This window comes from Gymnoscopelus braueri, assembly GCF_963280865.1.
Source record: "Gymnoscopelus braueri genome assembly, chromosome: 7".
Lineage (NCBI taxonomy): Eukaryota > Metazoa > Chordata > Actinopteri > Myctophiformes > Myctophidae > Gymnoscopelus > Gymnoscopelus braueri.
The window spans coordinates 38,933,767-38,958,330 of NC_137608.1; the positions used below are offsets into that span (position 1 = coordinate 38,933,767).

General features: G+C 43.3%; 2 protein-coding genes across 6 annotated transcripts; one reads left to right on the forward strand and one right to left on the reverse strand.

Moving 5' to 3' along the window:
* Positions 1-1,674: 1,674 nt before the first annotated feature.
* On the forward strand, positions 1,675-4,896 carry unm_hu7912 (un-named hu7912; the record flags this gene model as incomplete). The annotated part of the gene is made up of 1 exon (XM_080433404.1): positions 1,675-4,896. The coding sequence occupies one exon, from the start codon at positions 1,675-1,677 to the stop codon at positions 4,894-4,896; it is 3,222 nt and encodes a 1,073-aa protein (XP_080289530.1).
* A 4,304-nt stretch (positions 4,897-9,200) lies between these two features.
* Positions 9,201-23,291, reverse strand: LOC308088418 (uncharacterized protein). 5 transcript variants are annotated; one of them, XM_080432869.1, is made up of 6 exons: positions 22,870-23,291; positions 17,198-17,378; positions 12,035-12,281; positions 11,440-11,645; positions 10,741-10,882; positions 9,201-10,086 (listed from the first exon to the last, which is right to left on the reverse strand). In XM_080432869.1, exons 1-6 carry the CDS (start codon positions 22,986-22,988, stop codon positions 10,004-10,006), a joined length of 978 nt encoding a protein of 325 aa, XP_080288995.1. In that variant the 5' UTR covers positions 22,989-23,291; the 3' UTR covers positions 9,201-10,003. The 5 variants fall into 5 exon arrangements, 3 of the variants coding, with proteins under 3 accessions (XP_080288995.1, XP_080288993.1, XP_080288994.1); XM_080432867.1 differs by having other exon boundaries at positions 9,201-10,089; positions 22,870-23,288; XM_080432868.1 differs by having other exon boundaries at positions 9,201-10,089; positions 11,440-11,642; positions 22,870-23,284.
* Between the last annotated feature and the right edge of the window lie 1,273 nt (positions 23,292-24,564).

Genomic DNA, 24,564 nt, shown 5'->3' on the forward strand with positions numbered 1-24,564 from the left:
CTATTCATCAAGCACTGCTCACACATAAAAAAATGAAAATAAAAAAATAAAATGCGGGTTGACTTTGCCCTCTGGGCAACATTCCCTTCCCGTGAAAATCAGAAGATTGAGATAGATTTCTGCAACCTTCTTCTCATTAGATGGTGGACCATTTTGGAACCAGTACCCATGATATATTCTTGTTATCCTGTTTTTGTTGTGAAAGTGGATATATACTTGTTGTCCCTTCACTTGACATTATCTGCAATGCAACTGCTGCAGCAACACTGAAGTGAGGCTTGGTGACCCAAGCTGGTGATAGAGACCCTGTAAGGACTGCAGCAATTCTTTTTAAATGTGAAAACACAATACAGTAATAATTATTGTTCAAATATTGTGGAACATTTAAGCGTATTCCACTATTCCAGTAAGCTATAACTACAAGTCCACAATATTCAATTCAATTCAGATAAAACATTTGTTTTTGAAAAAAATGACAATATTACATTCACAAGTAGCCTGTGTCATGCAAAAGTTGCAGGTCAAAAATATAAAGGGGGAAAGGGGAATTTAATTAACCAAAATATGCAGGAACCTTCAAAATATGTAGCTATATCATTATCATGCAAATTTACATATAATATGTTACTCAACAGCAATAACATGAAAAAATAATCATGTTATTGCTTGTGTACAGTTAGAAGTCAGTAGTAGTTAGTTGTATTAAAGTGAGTAAGTGAATTGTACTGCAGGGTTATGTATGTAAGTTTTTAGGCTATGGCTGTGTGTTTCTGAACAGGAGTGATATTTAGGTGTGAGGAGACATGATGGGGACATGGTTGGTCAGTTATCTCTCATCGTGATGAACAGATGGTAACTCAGGGTTAGCTCATGGGTGAGAGCCAACAAGGAACCCTCTGTGTGTGTGTGTGTGTGTGTGTGTGTGTGTGTGTGTGTGTGTGCGTGTGCGTGTGCGTGTGCGTGTGTGCGTGTGCGTGCGTGCGTGCACGCGCGCGTGTGCGTGTGCGTATGCTCATCTCTGTCAGGAGCACATTAGAAATCCATGAAAGTAGTGTAGAAAGCCCCCAACATGTTTCTGGTGTTTAACAAAACATGAACTGAAAAAGAAAAACAATATAACTTTTTTGTAGTTGCTATATTTCAGCACCCTAGTCCCTACACACACACACACACACACACACGCACGCACAGGCACACACACACACACACACACACACACACACACACACACACACACACACACACACACACACACACACACACATTTGCATTGTAATGTTTGTAATTGTGTTGCTGTAACTCTATGACAAGCATTTCATTAGTCCACAGACAGTTTTACAAGGTTCACTTAACACCGAATTATAATTATAAATAACAGAACATGAAGAATCACATTTCATCTGTGGCCCAAATGACTGTCAAGATGCATTTATTTGGTTACAATGTTACAACTGATTAATCTGTATAGAGGGTTACCAAAAACTACAATCTGCTATAACTGCAGGGAAAGCATATTAAGAATGTGAAGATGTGTCAGTATGAAGTTACTTAGTCGTTTACCCCAACCACCTAATACAAAACAATATTTTACGTGTGTATTCTAAATCTGTTTCTGTTCACAGGTAATGTTGATGGTGAATCACACTGAATGGGGACCAGAGGAGTTCCTTTAAGATGACACGCACACATCCACCTGATATACTGGTATCTACATTATATCGGGACAATACTCTGAATCCCATCACTGGGCACTCTGTTTCTGGTCAGTCCTCCCCACGGTGTGACTTGCAAATGATTGACAAACCAGAAACCATCAACAAAAGACACTGTCGTAGCTTTGACTTCATCGAGTCACTGGACGACCCGCAGGCTTTCTCTTCCTCCATGGAGTACCCTTACAAGAGGACCGAGCATCAGACAGTGGAAAAAGATGTTGTGTGGAATGGACTCAATCAGCCAGGGTACCTTCGTTTCTCTTCCCCTGATTTGTTTAACTCTAAACCACTTCAACAGCACACCAGCCAAGACAAGACCAGCCACCTAACATGGTCTGACTCTAAAAAGAGAACAAGATCCAAGAGTGCTCCCAGAGGAGTCAAGTCAACTCTCACCCCTGTACCGCTCTCTGTGGCTCCCACAAGCGCTAGGAAGGGCTGTTACACACCTCAGGCCGTGTCAGAACTTCTGAGGACATCTGAAACACATCGGGAGCCCTACACCTCAAGCAGGGCCTTTTTAAACGATGTTCATCCTATCAAGCTGCAGCCACATTCTCCCCTATACGTCTCAGACTGTTTTGAAGAGGACAAACCAGAGAAACCAGCCACAAGTCCTCATGTCAGGTGCCGTGTGGACATCAAGCCAGATGCTGCTGTGTTGCAGCACACATCCAGACAGCCCCCTAGTGTACGGACTGAGCAGCCATGGCAGAGACACTCACACTCCAGTAGCAGCAGAGGGCTTTATGTGCCACGGCAGGTCGTCTCCTCTCCGACACCCACGCCAAGTGAGTGTTATAGTACAGATTTTAGGCCAGGGTATCACTACACCACCAGCATCTCTCCCACGTCCTATCAGCCTCTGGACATAAACAGAATGCCCTCTCCCACAGTGCCATATCTGAGCAGGGAGCAGAGGGCTTTCTCAAATCCCAACATACCCACAAAGTTTTTCTACACTGAACAAGACCCTGCAAGATATCCCATCCATCCATATTCTCGAACATGCTTTCAGGATGATCAGTCCAGTCTGGCCAGCCACGGCAGCACAATGACCAGCCAGTACGATCCGAGGACTCGCTGGGCTCACACTCTTCCCGTCAGGTCGTATTACACAGACCAACCACCTCCCCATGAGCCCATGCAGCCAGTCTACACCAGACCGTACTCCACAAGTGAGGCAGGATCGTACTTTTCTCAAATGCCATTGTCAAGACCCTATTATGGGGAAGACCACCCAGCATATTCATATAATTTAAATAGCTCCAGGGTGTTTTACCCCAAGCCGTATGTCTCTCCTGCGGAGCAATATGTTCCATCAAGGGCGTATCACACAGAGGGTCGTCGGCGCCCACAGGTGTCCCAGCCTTATACAGATGACTGGTATCGCTCAAGTATATCTGGTTATTCCAATCAGTCCTCTCAACATACACCGCCAAGAGTAAGGCAAGACCCCATTATGCCTCCCTGGTTTGCCAACAGTTATGTAGAGACAAACAGACTGGGAGCAGAGGTAAGAAACCATTCCAAGTCTTGGGACAATATTCTCTATCCACGTCATGAGAGACAGCAGCAGGCGGTTCCTCGTGGACGCAGTTATGAGAACCTGTTTTACCAGGGCAGGCAAGCAGCATCCAATGAAGTTACACCACAGCCGGTGATACTTAACCTCTCCAGTTCACCACGGCGATATGCTGCACTGTCCCTCTCCGAGAGCTCATTAGAGAGGGGTTCAAGCAATCCATGGAGGAACGCTAAGAGTGGACTGTGGTACGTAACCCCTGAGATCACCATAACGGACAATGACATACGTGCAGGCAACAACAAACAGAGTGAGGTGCACTCAGTCAACTGGGAGGCCATTGACAGGGAAAAGTCACCATCTCCCAGAGTATTGCCCCAAGGGCAGTCACCTGACTCAGCAGAAATGACCAAAGACAGGATACACAATAACTTCTCCCTGCAACAGAGTCTAGAACAACTGGACGAACTGCTGGCTGACCTGGTCGTTGATTACAAGCCTCCAATGGGCAGGAAATCAAGTGAAGGCCTGTTGGATCAACTGAAACAATTGATTAGTGAAGATGTTGAAAAAGAAAGAGCAATTCCCCAGTTGGAGGATCTTGGTCCACTGGACACACAGCTTCCATCCACTAAATCCAGCCCTGACACAGTCAAAGACCCTGATAGCGGCTGTGATGGTTTACAGAGGAGTGCCGAGGAATGCTCTCCGTACCACAGCACGGATGAAGATGACACTATGGTTTGTGCAAACAGAAAGTGCAAGCGTGTAGAGACTCTGTTCAACGCCTGCCTGTACTTCAAGTCTTGTCACAGCTGTTATACCTTCTACTGCTCCAGAAACTGCCGCAGGGACGCCTGGGAGATCCACAAGGGGGACTGTCTGTACGGCCGCATCAGCAGCGTATGTAGACACACCTTGAAGTTCTGCAGAGAGAGTTCGGAGATCCACAAAGCCTTCTCTCGCATCGCTAAAGCTGGCTACCTCTCCAGAGGGAGAGGTGTTCTTTTCCTGGGCTTTGCCAATCCCGGCACGGCGGACAACTTCCTGCAGGTTGGGCTCGAGAGCCTTCTCATGTCTCCCACGTATTTGTCTCTCAGAGAGCTGGACGGCTTCAAGGACAACCTAGGCGACTACTGCAAGGAACTGCAACAGGCAGGCAGCGAGTACGACCCCAGTGAATGTTTCCTTTTGAATGTATCCATAGCGGTTGGTGAACTAGTGCCTAACAGACCATCGCCGAGAATCCCAGCACCGACAGTCCGGAAATATGCAAAGGTGTCCCTGGCCTCCTCCAGCCCAGACAAAAAGCTATTCAGGAAGGATGATGACATGGAAACGCTCATCCTCACTCCGCCTCCCGGCACACCTAATATTGATAAGGAGGGGGAGGAGGGCAGAAAAGCCAGAGAGGTGTGCTTTATCAATGTCCAGCGTGAGCTCAGGACCAGGGGAGTCTTCCTTCGTCACGAGTATCCCAAAGTCTATAATCAGCTGTGTGAGTTCGTGGAGAGCAACAAAAGGTTCACTCCTACCACTATATACCCAATAGATAAGAGAACGGGAAAACAATTCATGTGTATGATAATGGCCGCGTCGGAGCCAAGAACTCTGGACTGGGTGGGCACTCCTCATCTCCTGGATGATATTATATAGCCTAGTGCTGCACTGCAACAATAATGATGTCAGTTACACTATATGTACATACTGTATATATTTTAGAGTACTGTGGCAAATTAAAGGTATAACTAACAGGATTTTCCTTAGTGTCAATCACCACTTATGACCCACAGCATTTGGCGCTGTCTATATCTTCAGAGACCTTTCCCGGTTCCCGCTGCTTGTATTTTATTATTTCTCAGCATCAACCAGGGAGGGAGGAGGGGCCAACTTTGAACCACAACCGACAAATCCTACTCGTTATACCTTTAAGGAAGTGGAAATTCCGAACAATAAATTTGATGGCAATTCTTTTTTTTTATTCAGGCAAACCTCTTGCTCTTTTTCTGTCCCACACATACACTGTACAAGCTCACAAATGCACACCATACAGACACGCGCACACACACGCACGCACGCACACACACGCACGCACGCACGCACACACACACGCACACACGTGACTTGAACATTACCCATTGTTGTTTTTGCCTTGTTTTGATCCTCTTGAACTCAGAACAGTTATTTGCCTGCATGTAGAAGACAAACTCAGTTATCCAGGTGTTCCAGATATGAAAATGTATGATATGTGCAGTTTCTGCAAATAATGTTTGAAGCACATACTATTTATAAAGTACACATGCTGTCTCTATAAATGAGTGAAGCCTGATTTATACTTTGGCGTACGACAGTGACACGCGCTGAAAGATCAGCTAGATTGGCTATTCTTGCCGCATGACACAGTCTTGCGTCAGACAATAAATGAGGCATTAACCGCCACATCTAATATTGTTACATTCAATTTCTGTTTTCTCCACCAAATATTATATCAAGTACTTATATTGTACCTTGTTACAGTGGCTGTAATATCACTACTGTTTAGTTGTACCTTAGTATTATTTCTGAAGTATAGTTATGTGGGTGATTATTTTTCTTATTGATATATTAGTTCTTGTTTGATAGAAATAGAGAAAAACAATCAAGCTTCCCATTAACTTTTCCTCATGATTCAGATTTTTATTTGCAACCTGCATCATCACTTTATCAGATTCGATGTCAATCTTGTGTCCTTGCTTTGTTTGAAAGTGGCCTTCAGTCAAAAAAAGAATAGGAAAAAAAAATGCATTTGGCACAAAGCAATCTATAGAATTAGCTATTTCCTAAGGCTTGACCGCTCTTGACTTGGGTTCTTTTACCTACCATAGTAAATTAACAATTATTTTGCTTAAAGCATGTTATTTATATTCAGGTATTTTAATATGGATATTGCTTATAATGAAGTTAATTATGGTAAAGATAGAATACCATTTGATGCTTGGAAATGTAACATGTATATTATAAATATATATTGAATATTAGATCTGTTATTTCAGTTGAACGATATGACTTTAAGACATCATTGTAACTAATAATGTATGTTCAGAAACAATATGCAATAAAAAGATAAAAAGAGCAACCTTACCATCTACTATAAACTATTTTATTAATTATGTTAAATCATTCCTTTGGGCCATGAGCCAGAAACACTTTGTTTGCACTAAAATGTAAATCACAGAAAATGAATGTTCCTAATGTTTCTGTAGTACAGCACTTAAACAAGACTGATATATAGGCTATGCTTATTTCCATTATAAAGCCTGATTAATCTAAGGTTGCTCTTTTACGTCATTATTTATCTTTGTGCAAGACCTTCCTCAACTTTCTATTTTGTGATGTTTATAACCCAAATAAAATACATGGAATTTAAAAGCAGACCAAACAGTTGGTATTTCTTTTTTGAGGGATTGTCAGCAGCATGTTTGAGCATTTTGTTAAAATAAAAAACAATTGTACTGATCAATAAAAAATTGTTTACTAGCTACTGATAGAATACTGATTTTCAGTGGATAAAAATTCCCCTCATCTGTTAAAGTTACATTAGGCTAGTAGTTGTGCTTCTAAAACATGAATAGTGCTCAATTTAATTAGAGGAAGGAGACATTGCCCCCCAGTGGTAGAAATTTGACTTTTTAACTACAGAGCCAGCAAGCTGCCAGTTAATAAATACTGTACATGAACACAATCAATTTAAGACTGCAGATATATTTTCCTGACCATAGTGGACCACAGAACAAACTGTATTCATAGAACAATCTTTACTTGGACAGAAAAAAAACAAAAACTATAATTTACTTAAAATCCTTTGCCAATAAGAAGCTAGTGCTAGATGAAGATTGATGTTGTTTTGGCATCCGGATACAAATCTAACAATTTTGGATTATTTACTTCAAGATAATTGAGTGATCATGCCAGGATATACAGACATAGTGGTATAATAATAAGACTTTTACCTGACAAGACTACTGAGGATTGACTTATATTAGTTGTGTAATTTGAGCAACACCTAGTGAGAAAATTGAGACATTGCTTGCAAGGATTGTATACTCTGTTGGGCTTTCGCACATAACTGCATAATTCTGCCACATTGTTTTCCAAAATACCTTTTTGTTAATTTTTCTCCTATATACTATCCAAATGATTAAAAGAAAACGTTTGAAAAATAAAAAATAAAAAGTGAATTGCAGTGACTAGTCTACTACAGACATGTACATATCGACATTGCTTTTCACTGTTAATACCATGGACGCCGGCTTTTGTGCGTGGCCATGGGGGCTGAACTTGACCACCACTCGGGCTGAGGTAAAGTAAAATCCGGAATGAAAGGGAGTTTGGGTGGGAATCCAAGTTAAGGATTTGGTTCAAATGAGCTGGATGTGAACTCTGAATCAGGTGAGGTCCAAGCAAGGATTTGGGATATAGGCTAGTTATGTCATCATGACCCTATAAAAAAAATAGGGTCATGGACATGACCTGTAACAGTTTGCTCCCTATGACCTAGGTCAGTAAATTTCAAGGACCACCAGTTTAGTGTGCATTAGGCATTACACCCTCATAACTCTGAGAGTGTACAAATAGAACCAAATGGACCCATAAGCGTCCATTTGGTTCATTTGTACTCTTCATTTGTACACTCTCAGAGTTACAGAACTTACAGACATGTAAGGGTCCATTTGGTTCCAAACTATCGATAGTTTTAGCTGGAGACCCACCCATTGGAACCCCCCCAAGGACCCTACTTTGAGAACCACTGACCTAAGTGTCTCATGATCGGGCAAGTTGAAAGACTTAGTCCATGTGTGTTTGCCGGGGTTTTCATCTGCTTAAGAAACTGCCATTCCATAATATTTGTCAGGTGAGGTCAGCCACTCTTTCATTCTAGTGTTTGACTGTTCGATTGATTTATTGATTGACTGAAGGACTACAGCTGGATAGCAAACCTCTTCACAGTTTATCGCTGACTCAAAGTATCTCTCTTGGAGGCAGTGGCAAGCACATTGCCTTGAGTAAGTGAATGAACCAATGAAATTGACATTTTATTGAACACAGCTTGGCTCTTGGTGCGGCCTGGTGAATTGGACGTATGCCAAACTGAGGAGGAGCCTGAGGCGAAATCAACACATTCTTTCTTTCTTTCTTTTCCCCACTCAGAAATTTGAGAGATACTGTATGTCTTCAATACCACAATATTTCATCCCTTTTGAATCTTTTTGTCTGGCTCCCTTAAAGGGATAGTTCACCCCCAAAATGACTTTTTTTCTATCGATTAGGATATTGTTTTGTTTTTGTCGCATTCCTAAGCCAAGAATTTGATGACCAGCGGACCGGTAGGCAGCGGTTCCGGTAGGAGACACAAAGGAGACTCTGTGTCTCCTACCGGAACCGCTGCCGGTCATCAAATTAGTGACTAATCGATAGGAAAAAAAAAGTCATTTTGGGGGTGAACTATCCCTTTAAGCCCTTTATTGAAAAGCTGGGTAACAGGACAGATGGGCACCAAAACCATCTGGGCACTAGGGACAAATGGACACCTGGACGAGTGGGCACATAGTGGTGGAGATAACTGGGAACCAGGAGAGGTGGGCACCTGGAAAACTGGGCACAATAACCATCTGGGCACTAGGGACATGTGGGCACCTGGACGAGTGGGCACTTATGGGTGGAGATAACTGGGCACCTGGAGAGGTGGGCACTTGGACAACTGGGCACCAAAAACATCTGGGCACTAAGGACATGTGACATCTGAATGTGGTACCTGAATAACTGGGCACCTGGACAAATGGGCACCTGGACGAGTGGGCACCTGAATTAGGAAGTGTTTTTTTAACTTTACATAGCATGCTGCTTTGTTGTTGGTAAGTGATATTTAACCCACTGTTCTTTAAACTCCCAAACATAACACACCAACAAGGTCAAAGGTACAATATAAGAGTTTATTTGTCAAATTAGTCCTGAGGTCAAAAATTCTTGCCACAGACATTACAAGAATAGGGCTGAGGGTGAATCTTACTGTAGAAAAACGTTCCGCATTCAGGACAGAGTTGGCGGAGATTTTAGGCCAGGGTTCCCCAATTACTTTTCCCCAAGGGCCAAATTATGTCTCGGGTACCAAGCCGAGGGCCAGGGGCATTGAGGGCGGCGAAATCGTTTTTGTTTTTTATTCGTTTTTTTTCTCTAATCAAGCTAATTTGACACTGTGTTATTTTAGGCCTGGGATTCTTAAATCCTGTGTTGAGGGTCACACAAGGAAAAAATGCACTCTGGAAACAAAATAAGTCTGCTTGAAAAGTAATACAGATTAACAGCAGCCAGTTATACACACTGAAAATCTAAATAAGTCCAGAATCAACAATTTACTTACAGATGTGTCTGCTTGAACAGTAATACATTTTTTTTTTTTTAAATAAATAAATCAAAAAAAGAAATGCTTTTTCAATCTTTTTTTTCTTATGATAGGAGTCGTTGTTTTGGCCCATTGGCCATTTGCGGCCCGCGGGCCGCCTATTGGGGAACCCTGTTTTAGGCCATGATGTTGGAGCTGCAGCTGGTCCCTGCTGCCCTGCGTTTTCACCTGCAGCGGCGTAGGGGACTGGATGGGCATGTGGGGCTGAGTCTGTGGGGGCAACTGGTCCTGGGGGGTGGCAGAGGGAGGGGTGCTAGTGGCAGTCAGGAAGGTGGCCCCTGGCCCCTGCCTGGACTGGGGCAGGGGCCACCCTTCTGACTGCCACTAGCGACCCCAGGCCGGCTGCGCAGGCCGGGCAGGGGTCTGGGTGGGGGTGGCAGAGTGGGGCTGTCCGGCAGTTGTAGTTGCTGCTGAAGGAGAAGAGAAAGAAGAACATGGCACCAAGAACATGAATACTTTTAGTTAAACTGCATTTGTTTTTATTCACATAAATGTTTTTTATGTGAATAAGGGCGATCAGGTGCGTGGGAAGTCCTTAATACCTAGGGGGGCTGTGCGTGGGGGGGGGGACTCCTCGATTTTTTGTGGGTTTTCTGTGTTTTTCCCCACACAAAAAGGCAGAAAGACAGTGCAAACACCAGGTTGAAGTTCATCCATGACCGTAACAGACTGCTATGATCCATAAAATATATATATATATCTTTTTCTTCCCATCATCAGGGGGGCTGCAGCCACCATAGCCCCCCCCCTTCCCGCGCCACTGAGGGCGATGGGATTCTCTGATTTTTCTCTGAGGTGTAAATTGTGTTAGCCCAGTCGCATTTTTCTTTTTCATGCTGAGCATGAATGCTCTATACAGCAATGCCCTGCACACTCCCACAGACACACACAAATGATGTCAGCCTGGTCATATTTAGAGGTGTACAGTAAATTATGTAGAAAGCAACTTAATAATTATGTAGCTGATTCCACGGCTAGCAAATCATTTTTGTATTTGACATTGTTGAGTCTGTATTGACTTACTGTGTATGTGTATGTGGGTATTGTGCTCATGGTTGTACCTGTGCTTGAGGAGGGCACGGGTGTGAAGAGGAAGCCCTGGATCTGGCCGCTGGGCAACGATTCCTCCACGAGCTGCTGTCCAGGGCTGGGGATCACCGTCACTCCCTGTGGGATGATCTGCAGCTGGCCTGTGGCCTGGACCTGACCGTGGAGAGAGAGGATAGGAGAGAGACAGCCGACCATCAATACGACAGAACACACCAAGTATGGGTGAAACGCCATGGTAGAGAGGGGATAAATTAATTGATGAGGTACTGGATGAGACTGGATACGAGGAGAATGAGGCACGTTCAGAATGCTGCTGCAGTTCACACTTGTGTTAGAGCTCTCTCTCTCTCTGGATAATTCTAGTAAATAGAAATGTCAACATTCAAACAGACAAATAATGAATGTTTTTTTGTTTATTGTACTCATTTAAAAATCGGGACACATCGGCTTCATATCTGCTGATCCAGCTGAAGTAAAACAAAATGTCTATATAATAATAATGGTACTTCCAGTATATTAGCCAAGCCATTATATTGGTCGGGCTCAACATATGACAGCATCGATACAATTAACAACACAACCCTAGTCAACTATTACCTTAAATTCTTTATTATGTGTCCTATAGGTAAAAATTGGTAAAGATTGGTGAAGATTTTAGGCCATGACTGATGTTGGAGCTGCAGCTGGTCCCTGCTGCCCTGCGTGCTCACCTGCAGTGGCGAAGGGGACTGGATGGGCATGTGGGGCTGAGTCTGTGGGGGCAACTGGCCCCGGGGGGTGGCCAAGGGAGGGGTGCTAGTGCCAACCACAAGGGTGGCCCCTGCCTGGACTGGGGCAGCGGCCTGCTGCACCACAGGCTGAGCTGGGGTCTGGATGTGGGTGGCGGGGGGGAGCTGTCCGGCAGCTGTAGCTGCTGCTGGAGGAGAAGAGAAAGAAGATCATGGCACTAGCACCATAAATACATTTAGACAACACTTGCAAAAGAGCTGTTATCAAAAGGAATGGTTTGAGCAATCTAACCTCAATGTGTGCTGGATGCATTTAGAACACCTAGATTCTAATGTGAATAAGGGCGATAGGATTCTCTGATTATTCCAGTCACATGTAATACCAAGGTGTCAATTATATTAAACTGGTCTCATTTAATACCAGGTGTAAATTATGTAGAAAGAAACGATGATGTGGTCACATCAATTCCAAGGCTAACAATTTTGTGACTTGGACATCTTTTGTATTTCACATTGTTTAGTCTGTACTGACTTACTGTACAGTATGTGTATGTGGGTATTGTGATCATGGTCATACCTGTGCTTGAGGTAGGCATGGCAGTGCAAGCAACGGGGGTGAAGAGGAAGCCCTGGATCTGGCCGCTGGGCAACAAGGCCTCCATGAGCTGCTGTCCAGGGCTGGGGATCACCGTCACTCCCTGTGGAATGATCTGCAGCTGGCCTGTGGCCTGACCATGATACTGGATCACTGTCAGCGTCAGTTGATCTTGCTGGGCACCGCTGGCCGGACAGTCCACTCCTGATGCAGCTTGATGCTGCTGCTTCTGTGGCAGAGAGAGGATAGAGGACAGAGTAAGGGGGAAAGGGGAGAGGTGACAGTGAGGAGAGAGATGTCAGCAGTAGCTGGCATGTCAGATAATAACACAAAGTACTGGTGAAACACCATGGCAGACAGGATAAATCCATTCACTGATGAGGTTTTGATTGTACAACACGAGACTTGATAGAAGGAGAAGGAGAATGAGGCATGTTCAGATGCTGCTGCAGTTCCAGCAGTTCACACTTGTATTAGAGCTCCCTCTACTGGATAAGTCTAGTAAACCGCAACATTCAAACAGACAAGCATAAATAATCATTCTAGCTATTTATTATATTATATCGATCATTAGCCTAGTTGAAGCAAAATGATATGGCCGTGTGCGCATTATGCTGCCGCTTGCTGCAGGCACACATTGTTTATTGTTTTAATTAAAAGGGTCTACACCATGAATTTCATTTTTTTTTTGGTTTTTAGTATTTTTTGGGCTCCCCAGTGTCTCTTGTACCCCAAAAAATATTTTTTTTAACATTCAGTCGTTTTTTGTCATTTCAGAGATTTTCAGAATGGGCGTGTCTGAACAGGCCATTTCAGAATGTGCAACGCAAGTGATGTCACTTGCGTTGCAATGTTAAATGAAAAGTGCCCGAATCGCTCAGAAACTTTTTCTACCCCCCCTAAGTGGGGGTCTACGAACAAATACTTCGGGCTCGGATTTTGGCTCCGCCCCCCGGAAGTGGGTGAAACAGGCACCTCAAACACTTGGTGGAATTGTTCAAAAATGTTCAAAGTGTTTTTTTTTTTATTTTGTATTTTTCTTAGATGCTTCTTTTTATGCAGAAGTTTTCCTTTTTTATTTTTATTTTTTTATAATCTTTTTTATTAACAGACAGAATTGCTCAGTAGCCCCCCCCTGCCCAAGAGGACGTTTTGGTATTGCAGCTGAAAGTGCTGCATAAGCCAGAGACAATTGACTTGGGATGAGTATATCTGAGTGATGATTTAGGCTCAAACCTTTTGAAAAAGGTTTGAGGGACATACACCATATGATATTAAATATCTTTTTTTTTTTTTTTATTCATGGTGTAGATCCTTTAAAGGCGTGTGGCCATGACATCATTCACTCAATCACTAGCCTCGGAAACCCAGGCTTTTTTTTTTGTTACAAAAGAAAAAAAGCCTGGGGGAGCCATGCAGGAACGATGGTCTTGGACCTTGTTATCTCCTAACCAATCAGAGTGCAGAGGGGCGTCGCTCTAAATTTGGTGACGTCAGCGTGCTCCGTGCACAGGCCGAGGGGGGGGGGGGAGGGGAGGCGGGGACATAGATTGGTGAAGCAATAGGAAGCCACGCACAAATCCGGGCGGCTGTGTTTGGGTCCGCCCTTCAAGACCATGGATTGAGCTCGTAGCCTCAGGCTACTCAATCACTGACTAACCCCCACTGTCTCTCCTCTCACCCAGGCTGGCACACCTGCAGCAGATCTGAAATTGCTGCCGCCCCAATTACCAGCCTCTATAAAAGCCAGCCAGATTCAAGTCCTCTAAAGACACAGACCCAGCAACAGCCTTGAATCTCACACCATTGATTATTTAGGCTAGAAAGCCATTTCTTTTAAGTTACTTAATTTATTTTAGTTTGGCCTGGGGATGGCATGTAGTTCTATCTTTTCGTTTAGCTTTTAGTTTAGTAGAACTTGGTTTTGTCAGTTAGAGAGGGGGGAGCGGCTTCGGCGTCCCTATAGGGAGTGGCCAGGTCCCCCCTCCATTCTATTTAGTTTGACCGGAATCTCCAGGCCTCCTTTTGGTTTCCTGATTTCAGTTTTGGTAAAGTACTTTATGTTATGTTTGTTCCTCAATGCTTAATCTTTGTTGTGGGAAGTGAATAAAAGCCATTTAAACTTTGCCACTTTTGTGGTGTCCATCCTTATGTTGGGGTTTCTATTTTGAGCCACTGTTTTGTTGAATTGTTTGGAGGCCGTAACATAATGGGGGGCTCGTCAAAACATATTTTTTCTCTAACTATTGCAGCTATATTTTGTTGGTGTGCACTTTTAATTTGAAGGTTTGGATTTATTTTGTCCACCTACATTTGGGCTGTCATTTGTTTGCAAAGTATATCAGTATTTCCTTTCAGCATTAATTAGTTTAACTTAATTTTACAGAGTTTCTGATAATATTATGGGATGTGGACGTGGATGTGGAGCGTTCTACTGTCCTGTCCATGGCTGTGAAGCGCCTCTGTGAGCTCCTGATCTACGCTGTAGTCTGGGAACAGGATCATCCAAAGAGAGCTCTGACACAGAGGGATCTGGTGGACATCTTGTTGGACCTGTTGTCTGTCCTGGTGGACTTCTGGTGTCAGCAGCACGTCAAACGCAACCGCGTCCTCAGGGAGAAGAGTCTGAACGATCTGGCCGAATGTATCGCTGTGCTTGGCCAAGACCTTTCTCCAGAGGTTCTGGTGGACTTGGTGCACAGAATCATGATACACCTGGATGTCTCGATAAAAGACAGGAGAGGCTTCACCCTGTAGAGCGTGGTGCAGAAGGGACGCCATGCACTTTGGCGGGGGCAAGAGTCCCAGGGACAAGTAGGTTTTGATATCTGCCAACGCGATAGAGAAGAGTCCACCCTCCACCATGATGCTTGCATAGTTGAACTCTCCTCTTGACCACATTTCCTGGACAACGGGATGGACAGAGGGCTCCGTCGACGAGTGGGTATTAGACATATCGCAGACCATGTATGTGTTGGATTGCGTGGGCCGCTCCTCAATTGTGAGAGCATACATTAGCAGCTCTGCCTCCAGTTTAGAGAAGTCCTCCTCATGCTCAGTCTCCTCTGCATCTGACGGCTCAAAAGCATCTTCACAATGGTTATTGCATCCGATGTACGTTCCACCAAGCGCCTAGATTCCATTGACCAGCTTCCCTCATTTTGGAGCCAATCTTGATCTGGAACACACGTTTGTGGTTTCGCCATCCTAGGACTACATTCCTCCTCCTCACCTCGTCCACGCCCACAATCACGTTCAGAATCAAATCAATCACCTGAAGCACCTTTTTAATGTTGAATCCCTTCAGCAACAACAACACAGACCGCTCGAGCTGCCGCCTCAAATCTGCAATCATGCAACCATCAGCTCCGTTGACTCTGTTCAACCCTCTAGGGAGGTTCTTCTTTTCGGGGCGGTTCTCCTTCCCAGTGCTGGTGTCATCAGGACCTCTCATTCCAGATGCTATCCCCGGGCCGGTCCAGCTGTGTGCGTCGGGTTCATTCCCTGGCCAAGACCTGCTGCTGCCGCTGTCTGCTCGACTACAACCCCCACCCAACATCAGAAACATATTTCACTTTCAACCATGTTTGGGGTAATTTTAACATCTACTCTGGGTAGACGTTAAAATGATCCAAAACATGTTTGAAAGTGAAATATCCCATTAACATATGAAAGATAATATACACCAACATAGTCTAAATATAGATAACCTTGTTCCCATGCCCCAGGGCCTAAGCACCATGCAGTGCAGTGGTTATCTTTATAATTTCTCAAATGATTTAAGCATGTAGGCTACATGTTCATGTGTTTGACGAACAGTGAAGATTCCTAGCTTGGCTTCCCTCTACCTTTCCCCCCATTATTTGCACTTTAAACCTGGTCTTATTTGAATAGCATATAAAACACTTTATTTAGCACCTGCACTTTACTGTTTAAGTTATTGCTGCACATTTTGCTATTTATTTGCGCCCTGCTATTATTTGCACATCGGCCCCATTTGTATTTTAAGAGGGATTGTATTGAGTGTATTTTAGTTAGGTTAACGGCGCCATAGGAGGTTAGGGTTTATTTTTAGGATTGTATATTTTTTTGGTTCATTTTGTATTTTATGCCACAGAGCAGGCCTCTTGTATTAGGGATGAAATAATAAATGTATGTTTATCCACGGTTTTTATCCACTGTCAGCATCAGCTTTCTCCTGTGGTTTTGAAATGTGTTGTTCTCATTAAAGGGCAAGACCACTTTGGTAGAGGTTTGGGTTGTGTAGTTACCTTGCCATGATGTAACTCCAAAGGTGGGCAAGAAATAAAAAAATATTGCTCCATTGATTAGAAATTGATAATTCAAAATATCCTCCTCATTGACTTACATTGTACGGTAAAACTGCTCTCAAAGTCACTCTTTTAGCACATAAACGAACGCAAACAAAGTTGATTCAGACAATATAGAACATCACCAAACCCAGTACGTTTTTTTTTTTAATATAAAAATGTCGACTTCCTGTTGATTTTGCCATTTTTAATAAGTAGAAAACCTGGACTGGATCCAGATTCAGATCTTCATAGTAAAATCAACAGGAAGTTGTCATTTTTATTAAAAAAACAAACTGTACTGTACTTTGGTGATGCTCTATATTGCCTGAATCAGCTATGTTTGGGTTCATTTATGTGCTAAAAGAGTTACTTTGAGCACTGTTTTACCGTATGTACCAATGTAAGTCAATGAGGAGCATTATTATTTTTTTATTATCAATTTCTAATCAATGGAGCAATTATTTTTGATTTCTTGCCCACCTTTGGGGTTACATCATGGCACGGTAACAACCCAAACCTCTACCAAAGTGGTCTTACCCTTTAAGTCTAAGTACTTACCTGGTTTATCACAAACCTGTGTGTAGCCTTGAAAAGTAAAGTTGATTATAGGGGACCTTCCTCTCAAACAAAGGTGGCGTAATCGAGAAACAGTTATTCATGCAGACTTTTACAACAATTATGCACCCCTCACTTTAATAGTGTACCTGATATTTTATTGTTGTAAGCTCATTGTAAATTACAATTAAACTCACCATGCCAAATTTGAGTATAACTGGCAAGTCAAATGTAACAAAGTTGGCCACCCACGTTACATATTCACATTATCAATTACCTTTGCTTTATATATTTTCTTGCATGTTCTTTCTTCACTGTCCTCCTGGGCCAGGTCCTCCTCAATGGGCGGAATGCCCTTCACACGTGCAGGGAACCATATTGGACCCTTCTGAAGTCCCTTCGTAAAGTGGCAGCTGCACACTCTAGAATTGTCATTGGGCTTTTTCCGGTCTCCACGCCTGAAAGGAAATTATAATACATCCCCAATAAGTATATACATGGGGTAGGCATGATGAAGTAATCATATAAAAAACGTGCAATTACATGTCTAGCTACAGTCGAGTTATTGTTCGAGCTGTAGTGTCCATAGCATATAGGCTATACACACACACATGTGTATAAATATATATCTCTATATATTAGACCCAGCAGAAAAATGCAATTATGCCATCGCAGAATTGACCGCATAATCAGCAAAATTGCGCATAATTATGCGGGGGTAACGTTTTTTTCAAAAAGGCTGCATCGCATAATATGCGCATCGCATAATATGCGCATCGCATAATATACGCTTTGCATCGCATATTTCCACATAGGCCTATTACGCATTTTTCACACTTTTCGCATATCGCATATTTCACCGCATAAAATTGCAAAAAAAAACGCATATTTCATCGCAAAATCAAGGATTTTAGCCTGCATAATCAAGGATTTTTGCCCACGTTTTTCTGGACAAGTGGTTGGAGTTCCGGGTCATCTTTTGGTAGGACTCTGACGTCACGCATATTGTCGCCCCGGAAGGGATAACTTTTCTTTACGTGTAACATTATTGGTAACTATGTGAATTACAAATTATATAATTTAAATTAATTAATATTAAATTAATAAATGTGTGTCTCTCTCCCAAAAATGGAGATGCCTGATGTCAGAGTATTGACGTCATAGACTGACCTCCAAGTACTCAGACAATGGGTACTGACATCAATACTGACATCATAGATCAGTGGTTCTCAACCTGTGGGTCGGGACCATAGAGTTAAAAATAATAGAGAGGGCACCCGAATTCTCCTCCCATCCACTTGCATTGAGTTGCTCACCCAGCGCATGGGCCCATTTGAACCCTTCTTCCGGGTTGGAAATTTGGTGGGCGAGGCCTATTTGGGGCTCCAAACGCGTCACTTCTGTGACGCGTTTTGCGTCACAGAAGCGCGCAGCCCCGTGCGCAAGCTCGTGCGCATGCTCGTGAGTCGAGCCCATTGGTCGAAACCGTTTTCGCTCATTCATGTATAGGTACTAAGCTGCAGTACCATGAATGGCCAGCATGTTCAATTGGCTTCAGTGAAACCACTGGGTTCTGGGGGCTTGGTCGGGACCCCCATGGGGGTCCACACATGATTTTGGGGGCGTCCCCAGATGACAGTGAAGTGACAATTTAATGACTTGTAAGACCTTATTTAATACTAGTGGCTGTCATTGTGAATTGTACTTCCATGTACTGTTTCCATGTCTTTTATAAATAAAGTATTCAATCAATCAATCAATCAATCAATCAAATAGATGACTGACAGACTGGCTGTCCAAGTACTCCGTCCGACGACGACGCTACTACAATCGTTTAAATAATAATAATAATCAACATCAGAGCACAAGATTCCATAACAACAGATAGTGCTCTGTTATCTGCTACCGCTGCTGAAAAACATGAATGGCTTTGTGTAGACGCTACCACACCATCCCCCACCGCTGCTGAGGGGGAGGGGGGCGCCACACCCCCCCCTACCAAGGATGGTGGAACAGCCATAACAAATGAACTCTCTGATAACTCGGAAACAAAAACAAAAGCTGATGACAGCCTGGAGGAGATTGTCGACTCTGATGACAGCCTGGAGGAGATTGTCGACTCTGCAGCCACGGTCTGCAGAGGGAAGGGATGGACTCTCGATGAGAGGGAGGGATGGACTCTCGATGAGGAAGATCAACCTTCCTCCTCCTCATCATCATCTTTTTCCCTGTCCCCAATACCCCTTCTGGAGTTCACCAGTAGCATGAACGACTTGATTAAAGAGGGGACTAGAATCACCCCCCAAATCAAACGCCAGGCCCCACAACCATCAACCGTGCCCTGCCCCCCAACCATCCCCCCTCGACGGTTGACGCTGTTGGCACTAGCGATACAGAGGCGCAAGATCAGGAACGAAGAACGTGAAGAACAGCGCAAGAATTGTCCCTACGAATTGTCCCTACGTCTAGAGAATACATTTGACTGCTGAGATAGGCAGGGTCCATTATGCATAGCCAAAATCATGTCTGGGCCCAAGGCTATTTCAGTTAGCCTTGTTGAAAACAAGGTTTACAATATTCCCACTGTTATCTCAAATAGAGCCTCCGGGACAAGGAGTGACTTTAAACACTCTGCAAATATAGCAAATTTAACACGCATTCCCTGTAGAGGCAACAGCCAGATAGTTGAATGCCTGAAGCTAAACCTGGCCCTATTTAACATCAGGTCACTTAATGACAAGTCTTCCTCTGTAAATGATATCATCTGTAAAGAGAAACTAGATATTATCTTTTTAACAGAAACTTGGCTTGGATCTGATGGAGCGGTGCCCCTAGCTGCAGCATGCCCACCAAAGTACAGTTTCATTCACTCAGGACGTGAGGGAAAAAGAGGAGGTGGTCTGGCGAATATCTTTTCTGACACTTTAAAATTCAAACCTCTGCCAAACCTCGGCAGTTTTAAATCATTTGAATACCAGGCCACCATATTGGAGAGTCAATCCTCTGTGCTTATGATTAGTATGTATCGACCTCCAAAGTGCAGCAAAGCCTTATTTCTAACAGAAATATCAGAACTTTTATCTATCTGTTCCACTAATTATGACAGAACTCTGATTACTGGAGATGCTAATCTACATGTTGACATTGTTTCGGATGTTGTGGCTATGGGTTTCCTACAGTTACTGCACAACTTTGACTTTATTCAACATGTTGTTGGGCCAACACATAAACATGGCCATACCCTGGACTTGGTGATCACTAAAGGTTTGAATATCACTGTTGACAGTATTATTGATAAGCCCGAACTAACAGACCACTATTTATTGTGTTTTAATATGACTGTCTCTGATCTAGGGAAAAACAATACAGAATATACTATAAAAAAACGTTTTTTTAGCTCATCTGCAGCAAACGAGTTTCCTCGTCATCTGGCGTGTGTGCAGGTGCCCCCCCTACTTGATGCTCCCTCAGTGAATGATATGGTTCAACATTTTAATCTCAAATTAGAGTCAGCTCTCGACATAGTGGCTCCTATGAAAACTAAAAAGAAACTTAACTCTAGAGTAACACCCTGGATCGACACGCACATGCGCTCACTCAAGAAAGAATGTCGTAAAGCTGAGCGAATTTGGAGAAAAAACAAACTCACTGTCCACCTAGAGATCTTTAAGAAGTCAACAGTGGCCTATAACAAAGCACTGCGCTTGGCAAGGCAGGCATATTTTTCACGCATTATCAATGACAACAAGCAAAATGCCAGAGTCTTATTCTCTACCATTGAACATCTCTTAAACCCCCCCCAGGCTTACAAGGAGTCGCTCCCTGCTTCTAAAGCTAAGTGTGATGAGTTCGCATCCTTTTTTGAAAACAAAATTTTTAGCATTCGAGCTGGTATTATAAATGCTGCTGCTAGCACTGCAAATGCGGCAAATGGTGCATGGTGCAAAAATGTAGATCCCTCCAGAGGAAGCCTAATATCATTCTGCGCAATTAATGAAGAGGAACTCCGTAAAACTATATCACAGATGACATCATCATCTTGCTCACTGGATGTAGTACCCACCCCGTTTCTCAAAGAGGTTTTAGACAGTGTTATTGGAGATATCCTAAGAATTGTAAACAGCTCTCTACTTTCAGGCGTCTTTCCAGACTCACTGAAAACGGCTGTAGTCAGGCCGCTACTCAAGAAACACAACCTTGATCCATTGGTGCTGGGTAATTATAGACCAATCTCAAATCTGCCATTTTTGGGCAAGGTCTTAGAAAAAACTATCTTTCATCAACTGGATGTGTTCCTACAGAACAATAAGGTTCATAACAAATTCCAATCTGGCTTCAGGAAAGGTCATAGTACAGAAACAGCACTTGTAAAAGTAATTAATGATCTAAGGGTGTCCGCTGACGACAAAAATGTATCTGTTCTCCTACTTCTTGACTTAACCGCTGCTTTTGATACGATTGATCACACAATTCTACTACAACGTTTGGAGTACTGGATTGGTTTGTCAGGCACAGCCTTGTCTTGGTTTCACTCTTACCTAACAGGCAGAAGCTATTTTGTCAGTCTAGCTAACTTTGACTCAGACAAACACAACATCTGTTCTGGTATTCCACAGGGCTCAATTCTGGGTCCCTTATTGTTCTCCCTGTATATACTACCGCTGGGAGAACTCATCGCCGATCACGGAGTGAACTTCCATTTCTATGCTGATGATACCCAGCTGTATCTTTCAGTAGCTCCAGACGACCCCTGCGCTCTAGACCCATTGTTGACCTGTCTGTCCAGTATAAAATGCTGGATGAGTGAGAACTTTCTTAAGCTAAATGAGGATAAAACAGAAGTTCTCATAATTGGCTCCAGTGAGCAGAGAGAATCAATAACAAGTAGACTTGGTAACCTGGCTGTAGAAAGTAACACCACAGTAAAGAACCTGGGGGTGATTATCGATTCTGAATTGAATTTCAATACACACATTAATCATGTCACCAAGATTGCTTTCTTTCATCTTAGAAATATTGCGCGAATTAGAGACTATCTGTCGTTAGACGATGCAAAGACGCTGATCCACGCTTTTGTTTTCTCTCGGCTTGATTACTGCAACGCACTCTACTCTGGCCTGCCAAAGAAAACAACTGACAGATTACAACTTGTTCAAAATGCGGCAGCCAGAATTTTAACTAAAACCAGGATGAGAGAACATATCACTCCAGTTCTTGCTTCACTACACTGGCTCCCGGTTGTTTTTAGGATTGATTTTAAAATTCTTTTAATAGTTTATAAAGCTCTAAATGGTCTGGCACCTACCTACCTCTCTGACTGCCTAGAGAGATATGTTCCAAACCGGGCCCTCAGGTCTTCAAGTGCTGACCTGCTCGAGGTGCCTACAATGACATATAAAAAATACGGTGAAGCAGCATTCTGCTTTTACGGACCGACAGTGTGGAATAAACTCCCATTACACCTAAGACAGGCAGCCTCTGTCGATAGCTTTAAAGCACAGCTCAAGACCTATTACTTCACTCTTGCTTTTAGCTGATTCTTTGGTTGATTTTTAATTCCTCACTGTATTCCCTATTTTAATGTTGTTTTATGCCTTTGCTTTTGCTTGCTTTTATTTTATTTTATTTTATCTTTGTTTGCTTTATTGTTAAATTGGTTCTAACTGTAATTGTATTATTGCTCTGTAAAGCACTTTGAGCTGCATTTCATGTCATGAAAGGTGCTATACAAATAAAGTTTATTATTATTATTATTATCATTATCTGGTTCTTGAGATCCACAAGGGAACAGTGTGGCTCCAATGTGGAGCCTGTGACGTCATTTATCTATGACGTCAGTTGTCTGACAAGATGACATGCCTCCAAATTTGAGCAAAGGTTTCAGTATTCAGACAGTCCCCATCCTGCAGAGCCACAACACAAGCAACGTTACATACGCATCATCATGACCTTATATTTAGAATCCAGCGTCTCCTCGCAGAGCTCCCCAGACTCTTGGGGAATCGGTGGAAATGGCATTTATGGACGCCAGAGCTGTGTTTACAGTCAGGAACGAAGCACGATACCATAATAGTTACACCTATTATACACTCACACAAACTACAATTACAATATGTATGTTACGAGTCGACCAACTCTGTGGTTACGACACTCATATTAACAATACAAACACTATGTTAAAATGCTATGCATTCAAGAAGCAAACAAACTGATGCTGTCGCTAGCCTAGTAGTAGTAGGTAGAAGTGTTGCCAACTTTTGCAAGAGAAACAAGCGGCCAGGTCTATGAAAACAAGCGAAAGAGAAAGTTTTACCACTTTAAATCAGCTATTTAAAAATAGCAGCTTGCAGGTCTGGTATTTTTTTTAAGTGAAATATTTCGAACATTTTAACAACACTATGGGGGTCCCTGGCACAAAGCTTTTTCAGATGGGGGTCCACGGACAAATACATATTAATCCGGGGTCCTTGACATGAAAAAAATACATTAGGTAGCAAGCCCAATTACATAAGCAACAACACTTTAGAAACCCAAAACCCAAAAGAAAACCAAAGCCCAAAAGAAGCCTAAAAAACAGCAACCCACAAAAAGTGACTTTACAGAAAAATAAGCCCAAAGTCGCTTACAATAAGCTGACATGGCAACGCTGGTAGGAAGTGGCTGTCATTCTCAATGGTTTATGGCAGTGCCATCCATAGACATATAAAGGTAGACGCCTCATTCGGCTCTGAAGCGTCTGTATCTCGGGCGCGCTTCCTGCTTCTGCAGGGCTGCCGTGTGCGTCACACACGCGGAAGTTCGGTAGGCCAATCAGAGGCAGGTGGGGGGCGGGTCATTTTGTAACCCAGCTTTTAACCCTTTAAGAGGCAGCAGCTGTGCGCAGCATCTAGTTAGTTGGAACTTGGCAAACTCCACACTCTATTTGTGAAATTCAAATAAGACATGGTCGCTTCGTGTGGAAAATGATTAGCCCGTATACAAGCGTCACGTGAACCATGGCTAGAAAATGATATGCTTCTGGTATTATTTTATCTTTATTGCCATTATGATATTCTGCTCTAGTGACTTTGGAATGATATTATTTTGGCTGTCTTGGAGTATTTGTGTTATATGTTATACTCAAGATTTAAAGATCTATATAAGGGTCCATTTGGTTATCAACTCTCCATCATTTAGCTGGGTACCACCTGGAACCCCCTCAAGGACCACTGGTGGTTCCCGGACCACTGGTTGAGAACCATTGCATGACAAGTCCCGGAAAAGACGCACTGTGATTGGCCAGTAGTCAACGCGCTGTGAGCGCTGTGATTGGCCAGTAGTCACTTTGAGTGGCAGGTGCAGCCGTGCAGGGCGGAAGAGCCGTGTGTATTGCGATACAAGTCGCCCCAATGAACTGCAGAGGCCAATGAGGTATCTAGGTTTCTAATATCTATGGTGCCATCTATTAGAGAGTTGCGCCAATGAGGGGTCAGAAACAGCGTCGGTCACGTGGTTTACGTAGCTGGAAATAGTGACAAGGAGCCGTCCACTTCAATGCATTCCATGTACTTCCGGTTTAGGGATTTGTCACTATTCGCCAATGTATGTGTATGTAGAAGAGCTGGCCCGAAGTGAACGGAGTTGGCGTAACTCTCTAATAGATGG

Excerpts from the sequence above, each read along its gene's own strand:
- LOC308088418 (XM_080432867.1), bottom strand. The coding sequence starts at position 22,988 with ATGGTATCGTGCTTCGTTCCTGACTGTAAACACAGCTCTGGCGTCCAT. Across the intron at positions 12,282-17,197 it reads AGAAAATATATAAAGCAAAG|AAGCAGCAGCATCAAGCTGC; the intron begins GTAATTGATAAT and ends TCTCTGCCACAG. Across the intron at positions 11,646-12,034 it reads CATGCCTACCTCAAGCACAG|CAGCAGCTACAGCTGCCGGA; the intron begins GTATGACCATGA and ends CTTCTCCTCCAG.